The sequence below is a fragment of the Nyctibius grandis genome, chromosome 1 (genome assembly GCF_013368605.1).
Source record: "Nyctibius grandis isolate bNycGra1 chromosome 1, bNycGra1.pri, whole genome shotgun sequence".
Classification (NCBI taxonomy): domain Eukaryota; kingdom Metazoa; phylum Chordata; class Aves; order Nyctibiiformes; family Nyctibiidae; genus Nyctibius; species Nyctibius grandis.
The window spans coordinates 74,114,056-74,128,888 of NC_090658.1; the positions used below are offsets into that span (position 1 = coordinate 74,114,056).

General features: G+C 40.1%; 1 protein-coding gene across 3 annotated transcripts in view; it reads left to right on the forward strand.

Moving 5' to 3' along the window:
• The window catches only part of FAM184A (family with sequence similarity 184 member A), a 77,527-nt gene that overhangs the window by 37,674 nt on the left and 25,020 nt on the right, over window positions 1–14,833 (forward strand). For all 3 annotated transcript variants that reach the window (XM_068407546.1, XM_068407556.1, XM_068407565.1), the window contains 3 exons: window positions 5,399–5,560; window positions 7,409–7,534; window positions 7,733–7,879. In XM_068407546.1, the coding sequence (XP_068263647.1) occupies window positions 5,399–5,560; window positions 7,409–7,534; window positions 7,733–7,879 (435 nt within the window). The remainder of the gene's footprint in view (window positions 1–5,398; window positions 5,561–7,408; window positions 7,535–7,732; window positions 7,880–14,833) is intronic.

A 14,833-nucleotide genomic window follows, 5' to 3' on the forward strand; every position in this document is an offset into this window, starting at 1 on the left:
GGCTGGAGAGTTGGGCGGGGAGAAATTTAATGAAATATAACAAGGGCAAGTGTAGAGTCCTGCATCTGGGCAAGAACAACCCCATGTACCAGTACAAGTTGGGGACAGAGCTGTTGGAGACCAGCGTAGGGGAAAGGGACCTGGGGGTCCTAGTGGACAGCAGGATGACCATGAGCCAGCAGTGTGCCCTTGTGGCCAAGAAGGCCAATGGCATCCTGCGGTGTATTAGAAGGGGTGTGGTCAGCAGGTCAAGAGAGGTTCTCCTCCCCCTCTACTCTGCCCTGGTGAGGCCGCATCTGGAATATTGTGTCCAGTTCTGGGCCCCTCGGTTCAAGGAGGACAGGGAACTGCTAGAGAGAGTCCAGCGCAGAGCCACAAGGATGATTAAGGGAGTGGAACATCTCCCTTATGAGGAGAGGCTGAGGGAGCTGGGTCTCTTTAGCTTAGAGAAGAGGAGACTGAGGGGTGACCTCATTAATGTTTATAAATATGTAAAGGGCAAGTGTCATGAGGATGGAGCCAGGCTCTTCTCAGTGACATCCCTTGACAGGACAAGGGGCAATGGGTGCAAGCTGGAACACAGGAGGTTCCACTTAAATATGAGGAAAAACTTGTTTACGGTGAGGGTGACCGAACACTGGAACAGGCTGCCCAGAGAGGTTGTGGAGTCTCCTTCTCTGGAGACATTCAAAACCCGCCTGGACGCGTTCCTGTGTGATATGGTCTAGGCAATCCTGCTCCGGCAAGGGGATTGGACTAGATGATCTTTCGAGGTCCCTTCCAATCCCTAACATTCTGTGATTCTGTGATCCTCTGACAACAGACTTATATTCCTCCCAAGTGGCCAGCCCCTCCTTCCATGATCTGTACACCCTCTTCTTCCACTTGAGTTTGCCCAGCAGTTCCCTGTTTAACCATGCAGGTCTCCTGGTACCCTTCTTTGACTTCCTACCTGTTGGGATGCTCTGATCTTGAGCTCGGAAGAAGCAGTCCTTGAATGCTAACCAACTATCTTGGGCCCCCTTACCTTCTAGTACCCTGTCCCATGGAATTTCCCCTAGCAATTGCTTGAAAAGGCCAAAGTTGGCCCTCCTGAAGTCCAGGGTTGTGATTCTGCTAGTTATTCTGTTCCTGCCACATGAGATCCTGAACTCTACCATCTCATGGTCACTACAACCAAGGCTGCCCTCAACCTTCACTGCTTCAACCAGACCCTCCTTGTTAGTGAGGATAAGATCCAGCAGCGCTCCTCTCCTAGTTGGCTCATCCACCATTTGCATCAGAAAGTTATCATCGATGCACTGGAGGAACCTCCTGGACTGAGGATGGCTGGCTGAGTAGGCCTCCCAGCAAATATCAGCAAATAGTTGAAATCCCCCACGACAACCTGGCCCTGTAATTGAGAGACTGCTCTCAGCTGCCTGTAGAAGGCCTCATCACCCTCCTCATCCTGATCCGGTGGCCTGTAATAGACACCCACAACAGTATCACCCCTGCCAGCCTGTCCCTTAATTCGCACCCACAAACTCTCAACTCACTCCTGATCCGCCCCTGGACAGAACTCAATACATTCTAGCTGCTCACTCACATAAAGAGCAACTCCACCACCTCTCCTTAGTGGCCTGTCTTTCCTGAACAGGACATAGCCATCCATGACCACATTCCAGTCATGCGAGGTGTCCCACCAAGTCTCTGTAATTGCCACTAAATCATAGCCCCCCGACTGAACTCGGATTTCCAACTCCTCCTGTTTATTCCCCATGCTGCGTGCATTGGTGTACAGGCATTTCAGGGAGCGAGCTGGGCACACCGATTTCACCCCAGGGGGATGGGAGGCCTCCTGGTCTACCTCAACACTAGAGCGTTGCCCCAGTGGTGCAAGCCCAGCTACTACCCCATCCCCCTTCGAATCTAGTTTAAAGCTCTCCGAATGAGCCCTGCTAATTCCTGTCCCAGAACCCTACCATCTGCATAGCTCAGCATCACTGCCGGTCAGTCAGTTGTGAGTACCTGTTGAAGAGGAGACTGGACTTCCTTCTTGGAGTTGTGTGCCTTTGCCTGTAGTTCAGACCTTGGAGAAGGTGCAAACTGAAGCTGGAACTGCTCTTGCTCTCTTAACAGTATGCTTACCTACATCCAAATTGATGAAAATATGATGTATTTGTTGTATATGTTAACAAAATTATACACAGGTTTATTTTTCGTTCAAAATTACAGAAAGTTTTGTTATTTTTAGCTTGAACGTCTCTGTTGTATGTTAACTTTCCTTATTGCTGGATTAGATCTGAGGAGAGCACTGTTGTCATTCTATAGTCAGTCAGCACTGTAGGTTTTTAGTTGGTCTTTATCAACTTCTCTTGGGTTCATAAGTAATAAACTTGCTCCTTCTTTGAAGGAAATAACTTCAAATGTTTTAAGAATGAGTTTTCATTAACTAACTGCTATCAAGTTCAGGCTTGGAAAATCCATCAGCGCACTGAATTGAGAAAACAGAGGCATAGTTAAGTAATAGATAAGTCTAACATAAAGTAAAATAAGGAATTAGGGCCAGCTGCTATTTAGTAATTGAACTTATGCATTCTTATGCCAGGATAAATGTAATACAGTGTATTTTGCATACTGAGAGAATGAGAGAAAGTGTACAGGCAATAAACTTGGGGTGGTCTGTAAATCCACTCTGTGTAGTACAGAGGTGATATGTTTTATTAATATGTTTATCTTAGGCACATGAGACAAGTGCTTTACTTGCAGCCACAGCTTACTCTTCGATCTCTATTGACAACTGACAACAGTTTCTCAATGTCTTCACTGACCTGGAAGAAATTTCCCTGTGAAATGTCTGGCACATCTTTACCTTAGCTATTACATTTCTCCTGCTGCTTTCTTTTTTGTTTGTTTTCTTTTAAGTTACAGACTTCATTTAACAGTAGGCATGTATTCATTACTTTCTGCGGATGTTAGGTTAGTTCTAGCTTCCCTGCTGAGAAAACTGGTTTTGAACTTATGCCATCCTCTTTTCTTTTTGACAGACTTTTTGATAGCAATTTTCTTAGCTAAAGGATGAGGAAGATTCAAGCCTCATTAGGCTCAGCCCTAGTACCAAGCTATTTAAGAACAGTGTAGTCTTAAATGCTTGTCAGAGACTTTTTTGAGAGTTCAGGTTAGTCAAGATACTAACTTCTTCGCATGTATGAGGCTGCCTGTTTTACATTCTGGATTTCCTTCCTTTCACCGTTGACCAGCCAAGACCTTTTAGAAAGACTCTGCTTGTGTCTCTTGACAGAGTAGTCTAAGGACTGGCCATCTCCATGCAAAGGATTTCTGATTATACTACTAAGGATCATATTAAACAGCCTCCAGCATTGCTTTGTCATTGGTAAAACAGACCTAAGCCCTGTAAGTGGTAATCCTGCATAATGTTTCCATACCCTTTAGATCTATAGGACTGCTGGTCACATTTCTTGTAAGTGGTGTGCTACTACCAGATACATAGATAGTAGTGCACTTCAAGGATATCAATATAGTTTTAGGGACAGTTTTTCATGTAGAGATTCTCTTTCATAGAATCATAAAATTGTTTTGGTTGGAAAGGACCTTTAAGATCATTGAGTCCAACCATAAACCAAAGACTGCCAAGTCTACCCTGAAACCGTGTTCCTAAGCACCACATCTACTCATCTCTTAAATATCTCCAGGGATGGTGACTCCACCACTTCCCTGGGCAGCCTGTTCCAATGCTTGACAACCCTTTCGGTGAAGAAATTTTTCCTGATATCCAATCTAAACCTCCCCTGGTGCAACTTGTGGCCGTTTCCTCTTGTTCTATTGCTTCTTACTTGGGAGAAGAGACTAACACCTGCCTCGCTACAGCCTCCTTTCAGGTACTTGTAGACAGTGATAAGGTCTCCCCTCAGCCTCCTTTTCTCCAGACTAAACAACCCCACTTCCCTCAGCCGCTCCTCATAAGACTTGTGCTCCAGACCCTTTACCAGCTTTGTTGCCCTCCTCTGAACTCACTCCAGCACCTCAATGTCTGTCTTGTAGTGAGGGGCCCAAAACTGAACACAGTATTCAAGGTTCAGCCTCACCACACTTGTTGAACCTCATACAATTGGCCTCGGCACATTGATCCAACCTGTCGAGATCCCTCTGCAGAGCCTTCCTACCCTCCAGGAGATCAACGCTCCCACCCAACTTGGTGTCATCTGTGAACTTACTGAGGGTGCACTTGATCCTCTGGTCCAGATCATTGATAAGGATATGAAAGAGAGCTGGTGGTAGGTTTTGTAGGGAATTACTAGTTGTTTGCATATAATGCAAAGAAGCACATAGAGAAGTGCTCAAGATCACATTAGTTTTTCTCTGAGATATGTCATGCCAAAGAAATTTGGAATTCCTTGCTGAGAGGAAAGCAGTCGTCCCCCTTTTTAAACCCTTCATCGGTTACATACAGAGGGAGAGAGTTCTGGGAGGAAGGTGTATGTGTGTATATATGTGTGTGTCTGTGCCCATGCCTCTGTATGTTATAAACAGCATTTGCATATAATTATGCTAACAAACAGAAAGTAGTTATAACTGTTACCTGAGCGTACTTGCAAACCAAAGGTTAGTCTTTTCCTGGGAGACTTGTCCCTTTGTGAATGAATTTATCTCAACATAACAAAGGCAATGGCATAGACTATTCTGCAAAAACTTCTGTTTCCATTAGCTGCTGCTCTTTGGTCCCAGTATTCTGTTTTTCCAGCCTACATATCTAAAAAGGTTTTCCTTTCCTATAGCTGGTGAACAATGTTCAATCTCTAACATTCTTACCTGAAGCAAAGAAGTATAGTATCATCATTTTACAGATGGGGAGCTGAAGTACAAACAGGCAGAGAAAAGTGTATTGTTACATAGCAGTTAGGGAAATAATCACATTATAGTCTACAGATATTAGATTGAACTTTAAATTAACTAATTTATGGGCAGGTAGCAATCTGAAGACAGAGAAACGTATACCCTAGCACAAATTAATTTATCCATTAGATTAGAGTTTATGTATTTTTAAATAGTGGTCCTCATGATTTTAATTTGCATAAAACATACTTTCTCACAGGAAAATTACAGGTAATTTCAGAACTTTTATGTAACCTCTTTCTTTGCAAAATGCTTCAAATATAGGTTGTGGGGTTTTTTTCTTGTAAAAATCTTTTAATTGAATCTTTGATTTTATAATATTGCAGGAATTTGGTTTTTAATACAGAAACATTAAGTGATATTAAAGGAGAACAGACTGTGCAAATAAAAATTTGTCTAGGTTGGAATTAGAAATCACTGGAAGAAAATGAAATCAGGATGACTTGGCTGCCATTAGTAAATAATTATGTAAATTAAAAGTTTGGGTTTTTTAATGTCTTAGGTGTGTCGTCTGCAAGACCTAGTACGAAAAAGTGAACAAGGCCTTGGTACTGCAGAAGGACATATCTCCAGTCTGCAAGAAGCTCAGGAAATACTCCAGAAAGAACTAGAATTAACTAGAGCAAGACTACGAGAGACCACAGATTCATTGTATAGTGTTGAGGTAACCATAATGTTTGTGAATAAATTGTGCAAAGTACAGTCACAGTGATTTTGGTTTTGTTCTTAAAACAGCAAGAGGTATTATAGTGTATACATCATTGAAGGAGCTTCATATGGTTTCATTTAAAGAGAGATTTCTCATTTTATTTCAAGCAGAGACAAAAAAAACTTAAAAACTAGGATGGGTTGTTTTTTTGGTTTTTGTTGGCTGGTTGGTTGTTTTGGGCTGTTTTGGTTTTGTTTTCAGAACACTTTTAGTATTTAACGGGTATTGTTGCAAGCACATCTTTTTGTGGTTAATATAAATTGTAGCTGCCAAAGTATGTCCACACAAAATATATCCAGAGTTGGATTTTTCAGAGGCTTAACAGAATTTCATGAGAATTTAAAAAGGAGGTGTGTTACACCAGTACTGTTCCAGACAGTTTGATGTCTTGGTGCAAAACAAGATCCAGAGCTTACTGGTTCTAGAATTCTTTGAAACCTTTTTTCTTTTTTTTTTCAGTATGCATGCATACCATGTTTTCCTCAAGTAATGGGCACAGTCTTCATTTCAGGCTCAAGTTTAGAATTTCAGAAAATGCTTAAGAATAGTTTAAAGATACATGCTATGATATCTTGAAAGATAGTAGACTATCATCCAGAAAATGTGATCACTTTGTACAGTTGAAGCAATTAATTTGTCTAAGCACAAACATATTGCCAGTTCAGTTGCCTTAGATGGAACTGGAACTGTCAGTTAATCTGTCAATAGCTCATTGACTTTAATACTGAGTGTAACCTTTCCTTTTTCTTTCCTCAGTAAACAATGTACATTTACAAGATCATTGCAATATTTGACGTAGAGCAGCAAATATTAAAAAATTTCCCTGAATCTGTTTTTGTACTGGTGTTATTTTCTTAACAAAACCAGCCTGAAACGGGATATTGGGTTTTGGGGTTTTTTTTAATTTCTTTCAGCTATAGTCATTAGATGTGCACCCTGTTATAGTTTATAACTTCCTCTGTATTTTTTATAATTTCTCTAAGGGTCCATATGAACTACTGTATTCTTCTCTCTTCACCTATTATAACATTTAAATATTCATATATATCAGGTTACTGCCAATAACATTTATCTTAACAGATTTTAAAATATATAAATGAAAAAATCCTACAAAAAAATTCGCACTTTAAAAAGCCTTAATTTAAATTCAGACAACCATGTTTGCTTCTCATGAATTGAAGTAAGCACTGCTGAAAAACTTTCATGTAAGTATGAATTCTAGGTAGTACCTAACACTATTCTAGCATGGTAAAATTTGAAAAGAAATTGATATGAATTCTAAATTTTCTTCTGTGTTCAGACTGAAAGCCTGGTTCTACCAGGTTAGTCCAGTCAAGAAACAGAAAGAAGATACATGAACTTTGTATCAAATCTAGATGGCTCAAGCTTTGAAATTCAAATAATGAATATTTGCTGATTTTAAAAATAAAAAAAAAAGAAAAAAAACAGGCTTGACAAGAAGCTAAGAAACCTGCATTGTTCAGGGCTTAATGACCTTTTGAGGTTCTTTCCAACATAAATTATTTTGTTATTCAATTTAACACTATTTGAAAAAAATAATTCCAGAATGACTTGTTGGAAAATTGCTTTTTATAGGAATGCAGAATTCTGTTCCACAAGTAAGAAATATCAGTGGATGTATAGGAGTTAATTGTGTGTAATTAGGAATTACACACTAAAAAAATTATAGTTCAAGTTTCATGAACTAATTGTAACTAACATTTTTGTTATAAATGCATTCATTTAAGGTTTGAAATACTTTTTCCTGCTGATCAGTCTCTATTGTGAAGTTTGTGTTTGCAGGGAGAACTAGATCAGGAGAGACAGCAGCATGAGGCAATGATTGCTGCCATGAGAGAAGAGGAAAAGTTCAAAGTTGACAGGATGGCTCGTGACTTGGAAATAAAATGGACAGAAAATCTTCGGCAAGTATTAATTTTTTTTCTTTTATTTTTTGAATAAGAAATGAAGTATGTATTACATACAAATGTAATAGCAAAGGAAATGTAATACAAAGGGGTTTGTTATTATTTAAGCTTTTCCAATTATTACTAAGTTCTTGATTCTTTTTCACTTCTTGCACAAGGTTGACTGCATTTTAGTTATTTGACTTTTGGTTTTAGACAGGAATGTAATAAACTTCGTGAAGAGCTGAGGCTTCAGCATGAAGAGGATAAGAAGGCAGCCATGACTCAGCTGTTGCAGCTGAAAGAACGTGAGAAAAATGCAGCAAGGGATGGATGGCAAAAAAAAGTTGAAGATCTTTTAGACCAGGTAACTATGATCTCTTTGACAACTGGAAGGCCATTACAATTTAGTTGCTGGTGGTTTATTACAAATTAACTGCATGAAATTGGTTGTAACATCTGTCTTTGAAATGAAATTTGTTAGCATAATACTTTTTAAACCTAATCATTATTGAAATTTTTGAATAATAATGAAGAGGGCTTAAAAGTATATACCTGTCCTTCTTTACACTGAATGTGAGTAGAACTTTTTATGGGATTTTTTAGGGGAGTGGGAGGGTGTTGACAGTCTCACCTCTTCACTGTAACATTTTTTGATTCTCTGTCTGTTCACCTATTCTACTGTAAATATTTACCAATGATAATTGTTTGGACTTGGAGGTATCCCTTCTCTTTGCAGTAATGACACTGTACAAATGACTGAAAATTCAAAATGTCCCTCAGTGTCTATAGCACATTTATTACAGCTATGTCTTCTCTTAAGTAATTTTGACCATTATTTTGAGATTTTTTTATAAATACTGAGTTTTTAATTGCAACTCGTATTTATAAACTGAGTTACGCTAGATAATTCACAGAAAATACTTGCTTTGTACTTTTTCCAAGCCATAAATGCTAGAGCGCTGATTTTATTGACTACGGATTGAAACAATAGCTGATAATGAATAAATGCATTTTCAAGTAAGAGAAACAGATTTTAGAACTCATTAAATGACTGCAATTCCAGGGTGTTTGTGGGATAACTTTTAATTTGCTGTCTAATTTGAGAAGTCTAATAACTGAACATGCACTTGATTATACAGCTTCTTGTAGGAACACATAACAGTGCATTTTGCTGACAAGGAGATTTAAGCTTATAAAATCTTGTGGCTTAGCCTCATAAAAGCTGGAGGTTTTCAAAGTTCTTGGTCTGTTACTTTTTACAACATGAATGTAATAAGACTTGGACTAATTTGATTTTAAGTTTCACTTACTGCCTTTACCCAAGCTTCATTTACTCTCTTTACTTCCACCTGTAAACAGCATTTTCACTAGGACAGTACAATTTTTAAAGGGATATGTTAAACTTTCCATAGTTTTATCGTACTTTTAAAATACTTCACCTATCTCTACCTTTTAAAAATACCATAATAAATCTAAATCTACAGTTTCAGAATGGAAAATTAATATGATGGAAATGAACAATTTTTTTCTGCATATGGAATAGATTTTGGAATCAGAGAGCTAACTGTAATAAGGAGAATTTCACTAGAGAATTTGCAGATATAGGAAATGGTCTGTATGTGCAAAATGGTTGGGTTTTTTTTCTTCATTTTTTTTACTGTACCAAAGAGCTGCACCATTTCATACCAGCATATGTGTTCAGAGGACTAATAAGAAACTAAACCATGGGAGTCACAGAATCACACAGAATCAACCAGGCTGGAAGAGACCTCTGGGATCATCGAGTCCAACCGTTGCCCTGACACCACCCTGTCAACTAGACCATGGCACTAAGTGCCATGTCCAGTCTTTTCTTAAACACATCCAGAGATGGTGACTCCACCACCTCCCTGGGCAGCCCATTCCAATGTCTAATAACCCTTTCTGAAAAGAAATTCTTCCTAATGTCCAACCTGAACCTCCCTTGGCGAAGCTTGAGGCTGTGTCCTCTTGTCCTATCGCTAGTTGCCTGGGGCGAGGAGAGGCCGACTCCCACTTCACTACAACCTCCCTTCAGGTAGTTGTAGACTGCAATAAGGTCACCTCTGAGCCTCCTGTTCTCCAGGCTAAACAACCCCAGCTCCCTCAGCCGTTCCTCGTAGGTCATGCCCTCCAGAGCCTTCACCAGCTTGGTCGCCCTCCTCTGGACTCGCTCCAACACCTCAACATCTTTCTTGAAGTGCGGGGCCCAGAACTGGACACAGTATTCGAGGTGCGGCCTCACCAGTGCCAAGTACAGAGGGACGATCACTTCCCTAGACCGGCTGGCTACACTATTCCTAATAGAGGCCAGGATGCCATTGGCCTTCTTGGCCACCTGGGCACACTGCTGGCTCATGTTTAGCCGGCTGTCGATCAGCACCCCCAGGTCTCTTTCCGCCAGGCCGCTTTCTAACCACTCTTCCCCCAGCCTGAGTCTTCACATTTTTTTTTTAATCCAGCTGTTGCTTTTTCATACTAGTGTTTGAGTTGGATAGGTATTTCATAAAGACTGAAAAGTTATTGTTCATGGTATTCAAAAGTATTGTTCATGGATTCTGGATTCCCTCTAAGAATCTACATTTTATCCATTACACCTGGAGGAGAGACAATTCCAGACCATAGCGTACAAGATGGGTGACTTAACTCTTAGAGAAATGGGTTTGTAGCAAGCTTCTCCTGATTGTAGTACACAAAGGATAGCCTCTGCGAGTTGCACTGACCTGAATCATAGAATCATAGACTTACTTAGGTTGGAAGAGACCTCAGGAGGTCATCTAGTGCAACCTTCTGCTCAAATCAGTCAACGCTGCATTTGAACCAGGTTGCTTAGAGCTTTGTCCAGTCAGGTTTTGAATGACCTCCAAGGATGAAGATTTCACAGCTTCTCTTGAACAATCTCTTCTAGTGCTTAATTATCCTCATAGTGAGTTTTTTCTTTATATTTAGACAGAATCTCCTCTGTTTCAGTTTATGATTATTATCTCTCATTGTCCTATTGTGCACCACCGTAATGAGGGTGGGTCCACTTTCTCTGTAACCACCTCATAGGTACTGGAAAGCTATTAAGTTCCACAAAACCTTCTCTTCTTTAGACTGAACAAACCTAGTTCCCTCAGAAGGATCTATGTTCCAGTCCCAGCCATCTTGGTGGTAGCTCTCCACTGAACGTGTTCAAGTTTATCAACATTTGTCGTGTACTGAGGCAACCAAAGCTGAATGAACTGGAGGAGGAGACAGAATGTGCCCTTCAGGTGATGTGCATCAAGTGCGAAGTCAAAGAGACTGATCCCTTCCCTCAAACTACTGGTTGTTGCTACAGCCCAGAATGCTGCTGGCATTTGTTGGTGCCAGGCCACACTGCTGATTCATGTCTAGCCTACCGTTAACTAGGTTATGCAAAGCAGATCTGTAAACCAGTATGAACCAATGCAGGGGTTTAGTCCATCCCATGTAAAGGACTTTGCATTTGTCCTTGTTCAATTTTGTGAACGGCCCATATCAGCCCATACCTGTAACCTATACAGGTCCCTCTGGATGGCAGCCCTACCTTTCAGTGTATTGTGTCCCTTCTACTGTGCCGTGCTCCACCTTCTATTCCTCCCATTTTGGTGTCATCCACAAACTCCATGGGAGTACTATCTGTCGTCTCCTCCAGATCATTCATAAGGTACTAAAACAAATAGGTCCTGGAATGGACACCTTAAGAACTCTACTTGTAACAAGCTTTCAGATAGAGTGAACCATTAACTGCTACCTTTCAGCCCGATAATCCAGCCAGTACTCATCTATCTGGTAGCCCACCCATCTGAATTGCGATACAATCAGATACAAGGATGTTAAAAATCTTGCTGAAGTTGAGGTCGCAAACATCCACTGCTCTCCCCTCATCCACAGATCTAGTCATTTCATCATAGAAGAAAATCAAAGATAGCATTTTCATTGTGGAAGAGAGTGGAAGATTTTTGGTATGTGTTTCATAATGCAGAGATTACTATTCACTTTCACAGAATCACAGAATATGGTTAGGGTTGGAAGGGACCTCTTGAGATCATCTAGTCCAATGCCCTGCCAAAGCAGGTTCCCCTAGAGCACATTGCACAGGGTCACGTCCAGGTGGGTTTTGAAGATCTCCAGAGAAGGAGACTCCATAACAGCACTGGGCAGCCTATTCCAGTGCTCTGTCACCCTCAAAGTAAAGAAGTTCTTTCTCATATTCAGATGGAACTTCCCATGTTTCAGTTTGTCCCCATTGCCCCTTGTCCTGTTACTGGTCACCACTGAGAAAAGTCTGGCCCCATGCTCTTGACACCCACCCCTAAGGTATTTGTAAGCATTGATAAGATCCCCCCTCAGTTTTCTCTTCTCCAGGCTAAACAGACCCAGCTTCATCAGCCTCTCCTCATAAGAGAGGTGCTCCAGCCCTCTCATCACCTTTGTAGCCCTCCACTGTACTCTCCAGTAGTTCCTTGTCTTTCTTGAACTGGGGGGCCCAGAACTGCACACAGTACTCCAGGTGTGGCCTCCCTAGGGCAGTGTAGAGGGGCAGGATAACTTCCTTGACTTGCTGGCCACACTATTCCTAATGCATTCCGGGATACCATTTGCCTTCCTGGCCACCAGGGCACATTCTTGGCTCATGGTGAACTTGTTGTCCACCAGAACTCCCAGGTCCTTCTCTGCAGAGCTGCTTCCCAGCAGGTCAACCCCCAGCCTGTGCTGGTGCATGGTGCTTTGTTGTGTTAATCTAGCATGATGCTATTCTGAGTGGAAACTGCATTGGGCCCACTTTGACACTGTAAGACCTACCTGCAATAAGCTTAACTGTGCTTGGCAATATGTAAACGTGTAATAAGATTCTTTACCCCAGAGGTTCACAGTCTAGTTTAAACAGACTGGAGACAGCAACAAAAGTGAGATTCTGCTGCTGTTACATACATATATATATATATATATATAAAAATAAAAGTTAACAGCACTGGGAAGAATTCAGATTTCAGTCCATCAGAAGGGTATCATCTGTTCATATGTGTCTTCTTTCAACTACACTGAACTAGAACAGCCTGAGATACTGCAGTAGGGGTGTAAAATTGTGAATTGGTTACACCCAGCCCCAGTGTTCATTAGTGGGAAGATGCATTTAAAACCCATTTGAAAGGCATGAAGTCTGTGTAAAAATTAGGAATAGAACAGAGATCCACCTCCTCTTTCTGCAATTCAGATTTCTATACCTGAAGCATTGGTCGGGTCTATACCATCAGGACTATACAATGATTTATCAAAATAATACAAGACCAAAATCTCAGCTAAATCATTTGTGAACTCCTAACTTGACAGGAAAATGTGGTGTACGTGTGCTCTTTTTGTTGAGAAAGTGTCTAGAGCTTCACCATTTAATTGTATAAATGCTGTCAGAAAGGTTGAATTCAGAAATGAAATGCCTATCAATACAGGTACATAGTTTTCTAATATGTATTGATGCATCTCAGATTTGATTTAAAAACAAGCTACAAAGAAGTGTAGCACCTAACTTGAAGTATAGGAATGGTTATGTAAGCGAAGTGTTGAAAAAAACAGGTTTAAATGAATGGAGAGAAGTGACACAGTATAGTTACTTAAACTGTAGAAAAATACAACGTATAGAGTATGCCCGTCTTGGAACGCTGCTGACTGGTGCTGGAAGAACTGAATGAGAAGTCACAGCTATAAATGGCAACAATTTTTAAAAAATAAAACAATGTTAAATCAAAAAATTTATGCTCCTAAAGTGTACCAAGCTGGTTTGTTTTTTTTGAATTATGATATAGTAATCTACAAATTTCTGCCTTCTACTAGTTGTTGCACATTTGATAGGTGAGATCTAGCTCTTGCATAAAGCACAGTAATAGTTTTGGTTTTATACCGGTAATGCTAAATGGTCCCTCATAGAATGCATGTAGGATTATTGTTATTCTGACAGTATAGTTTTGTTATAAGTAAAAAATTTCTCTTGAGAGAAAATGCTGTTCAGCTGCTTAAGTGCTTAAACACGTTCTTGCCAGTTGCAAAGCATCACTTACCATCTACAGTTAAATGTGGTTGGTAGGTTAACTAGATCAGTGTCTAGAGACCAAGTGTGTAGTTCTTCTCTCTAATATGAGAAATGGTTCTAGAAGACATAAAAAGAAAGTGCTTCTCCTTTTTTTCCTGTAAATTGTAGTAAGTACTTCTACATCAATCCATGTGAGAGTTTCTTCATGAAATATGTAGGTGAATTCAGATGTGCTAGCTCTTTTCCATTTCTCTTAGCTGTGTAATGGGCTTTTAACGCTTTTTTAAAAACATTGTACTGCAGAGAAGGCTTCAGCCATGGAAGAAATAGCAGGAATTTTCTCTTTTAAAGCATGAGAGTGTTCTCTCTTCTGCTTCTCCACGTAGCACAACCTTCAATTCTGGGCACTGAAACATACAGGTTAAGACCTGTATTATTCTTATCTATTTCTTCTTGTGATAAATGTTTTTCTGTAAACTGAATCAAGTATTCTGATTGTGGATGGGCTTTTCTGTATTTGAGCAAATATTGGTTCTCCCATCTTCCTTACATTTCAGTAAAATGTGTTCCTGTAAAATAAATGTTTTTGTTAGCGTTTTTTTCCATTTTTATGTAGCTTCATACTATTATGTGGCCAAGCATTAGTGTGACATTCTTCTTTCTAACTTTGTCAACTTTTCACACACGAAGATACCATCTTCTGTTAATGGAAATATTAGAAGTAGTACAGTGAGAATGGACAAAAGTATACTAAGTATGCTTTGGTAGCTGTTTATTTTTCCTGCTGCAGAGATTCACTCCCTTTTTGAAAAAAATGTATGTTTCCTGTTCAGAGTTTGTTTCTATGATAGTGTGTTCCTTTTTAAACTGTCAGAGTAATATAAGAAACTTTGATTTATATGAAAGTGTAATTATTAATTAAATAGTAGACTATTCAAATTGTAGTTTTCAGAAAATTTCAAACTCAATCTTCAAACCCTGGACACTGAGTATACTCTTGTTCATGAAGTGGAGTGTTGTAGAAAAGTCACAGAGCTCCTGTGCACATCTGTAAATGACCATTGACCAGGCTTCTACCAGAGGGAGTTATTGCTCTGTCTTTATTTGTTGATGTGGAGGTGCTTATCGCAGAGCTGACGGGCATCCACATTAGCAGAATTGCTAAACGCTACTTTCTTTCCCCAGCACAAGGATTACTGGCCTGTTCCATAGCCTGAGTGATCCTTGCTTTAGGAGATTTGCTGTCAAATGGATGCTGGAAATTTCTAC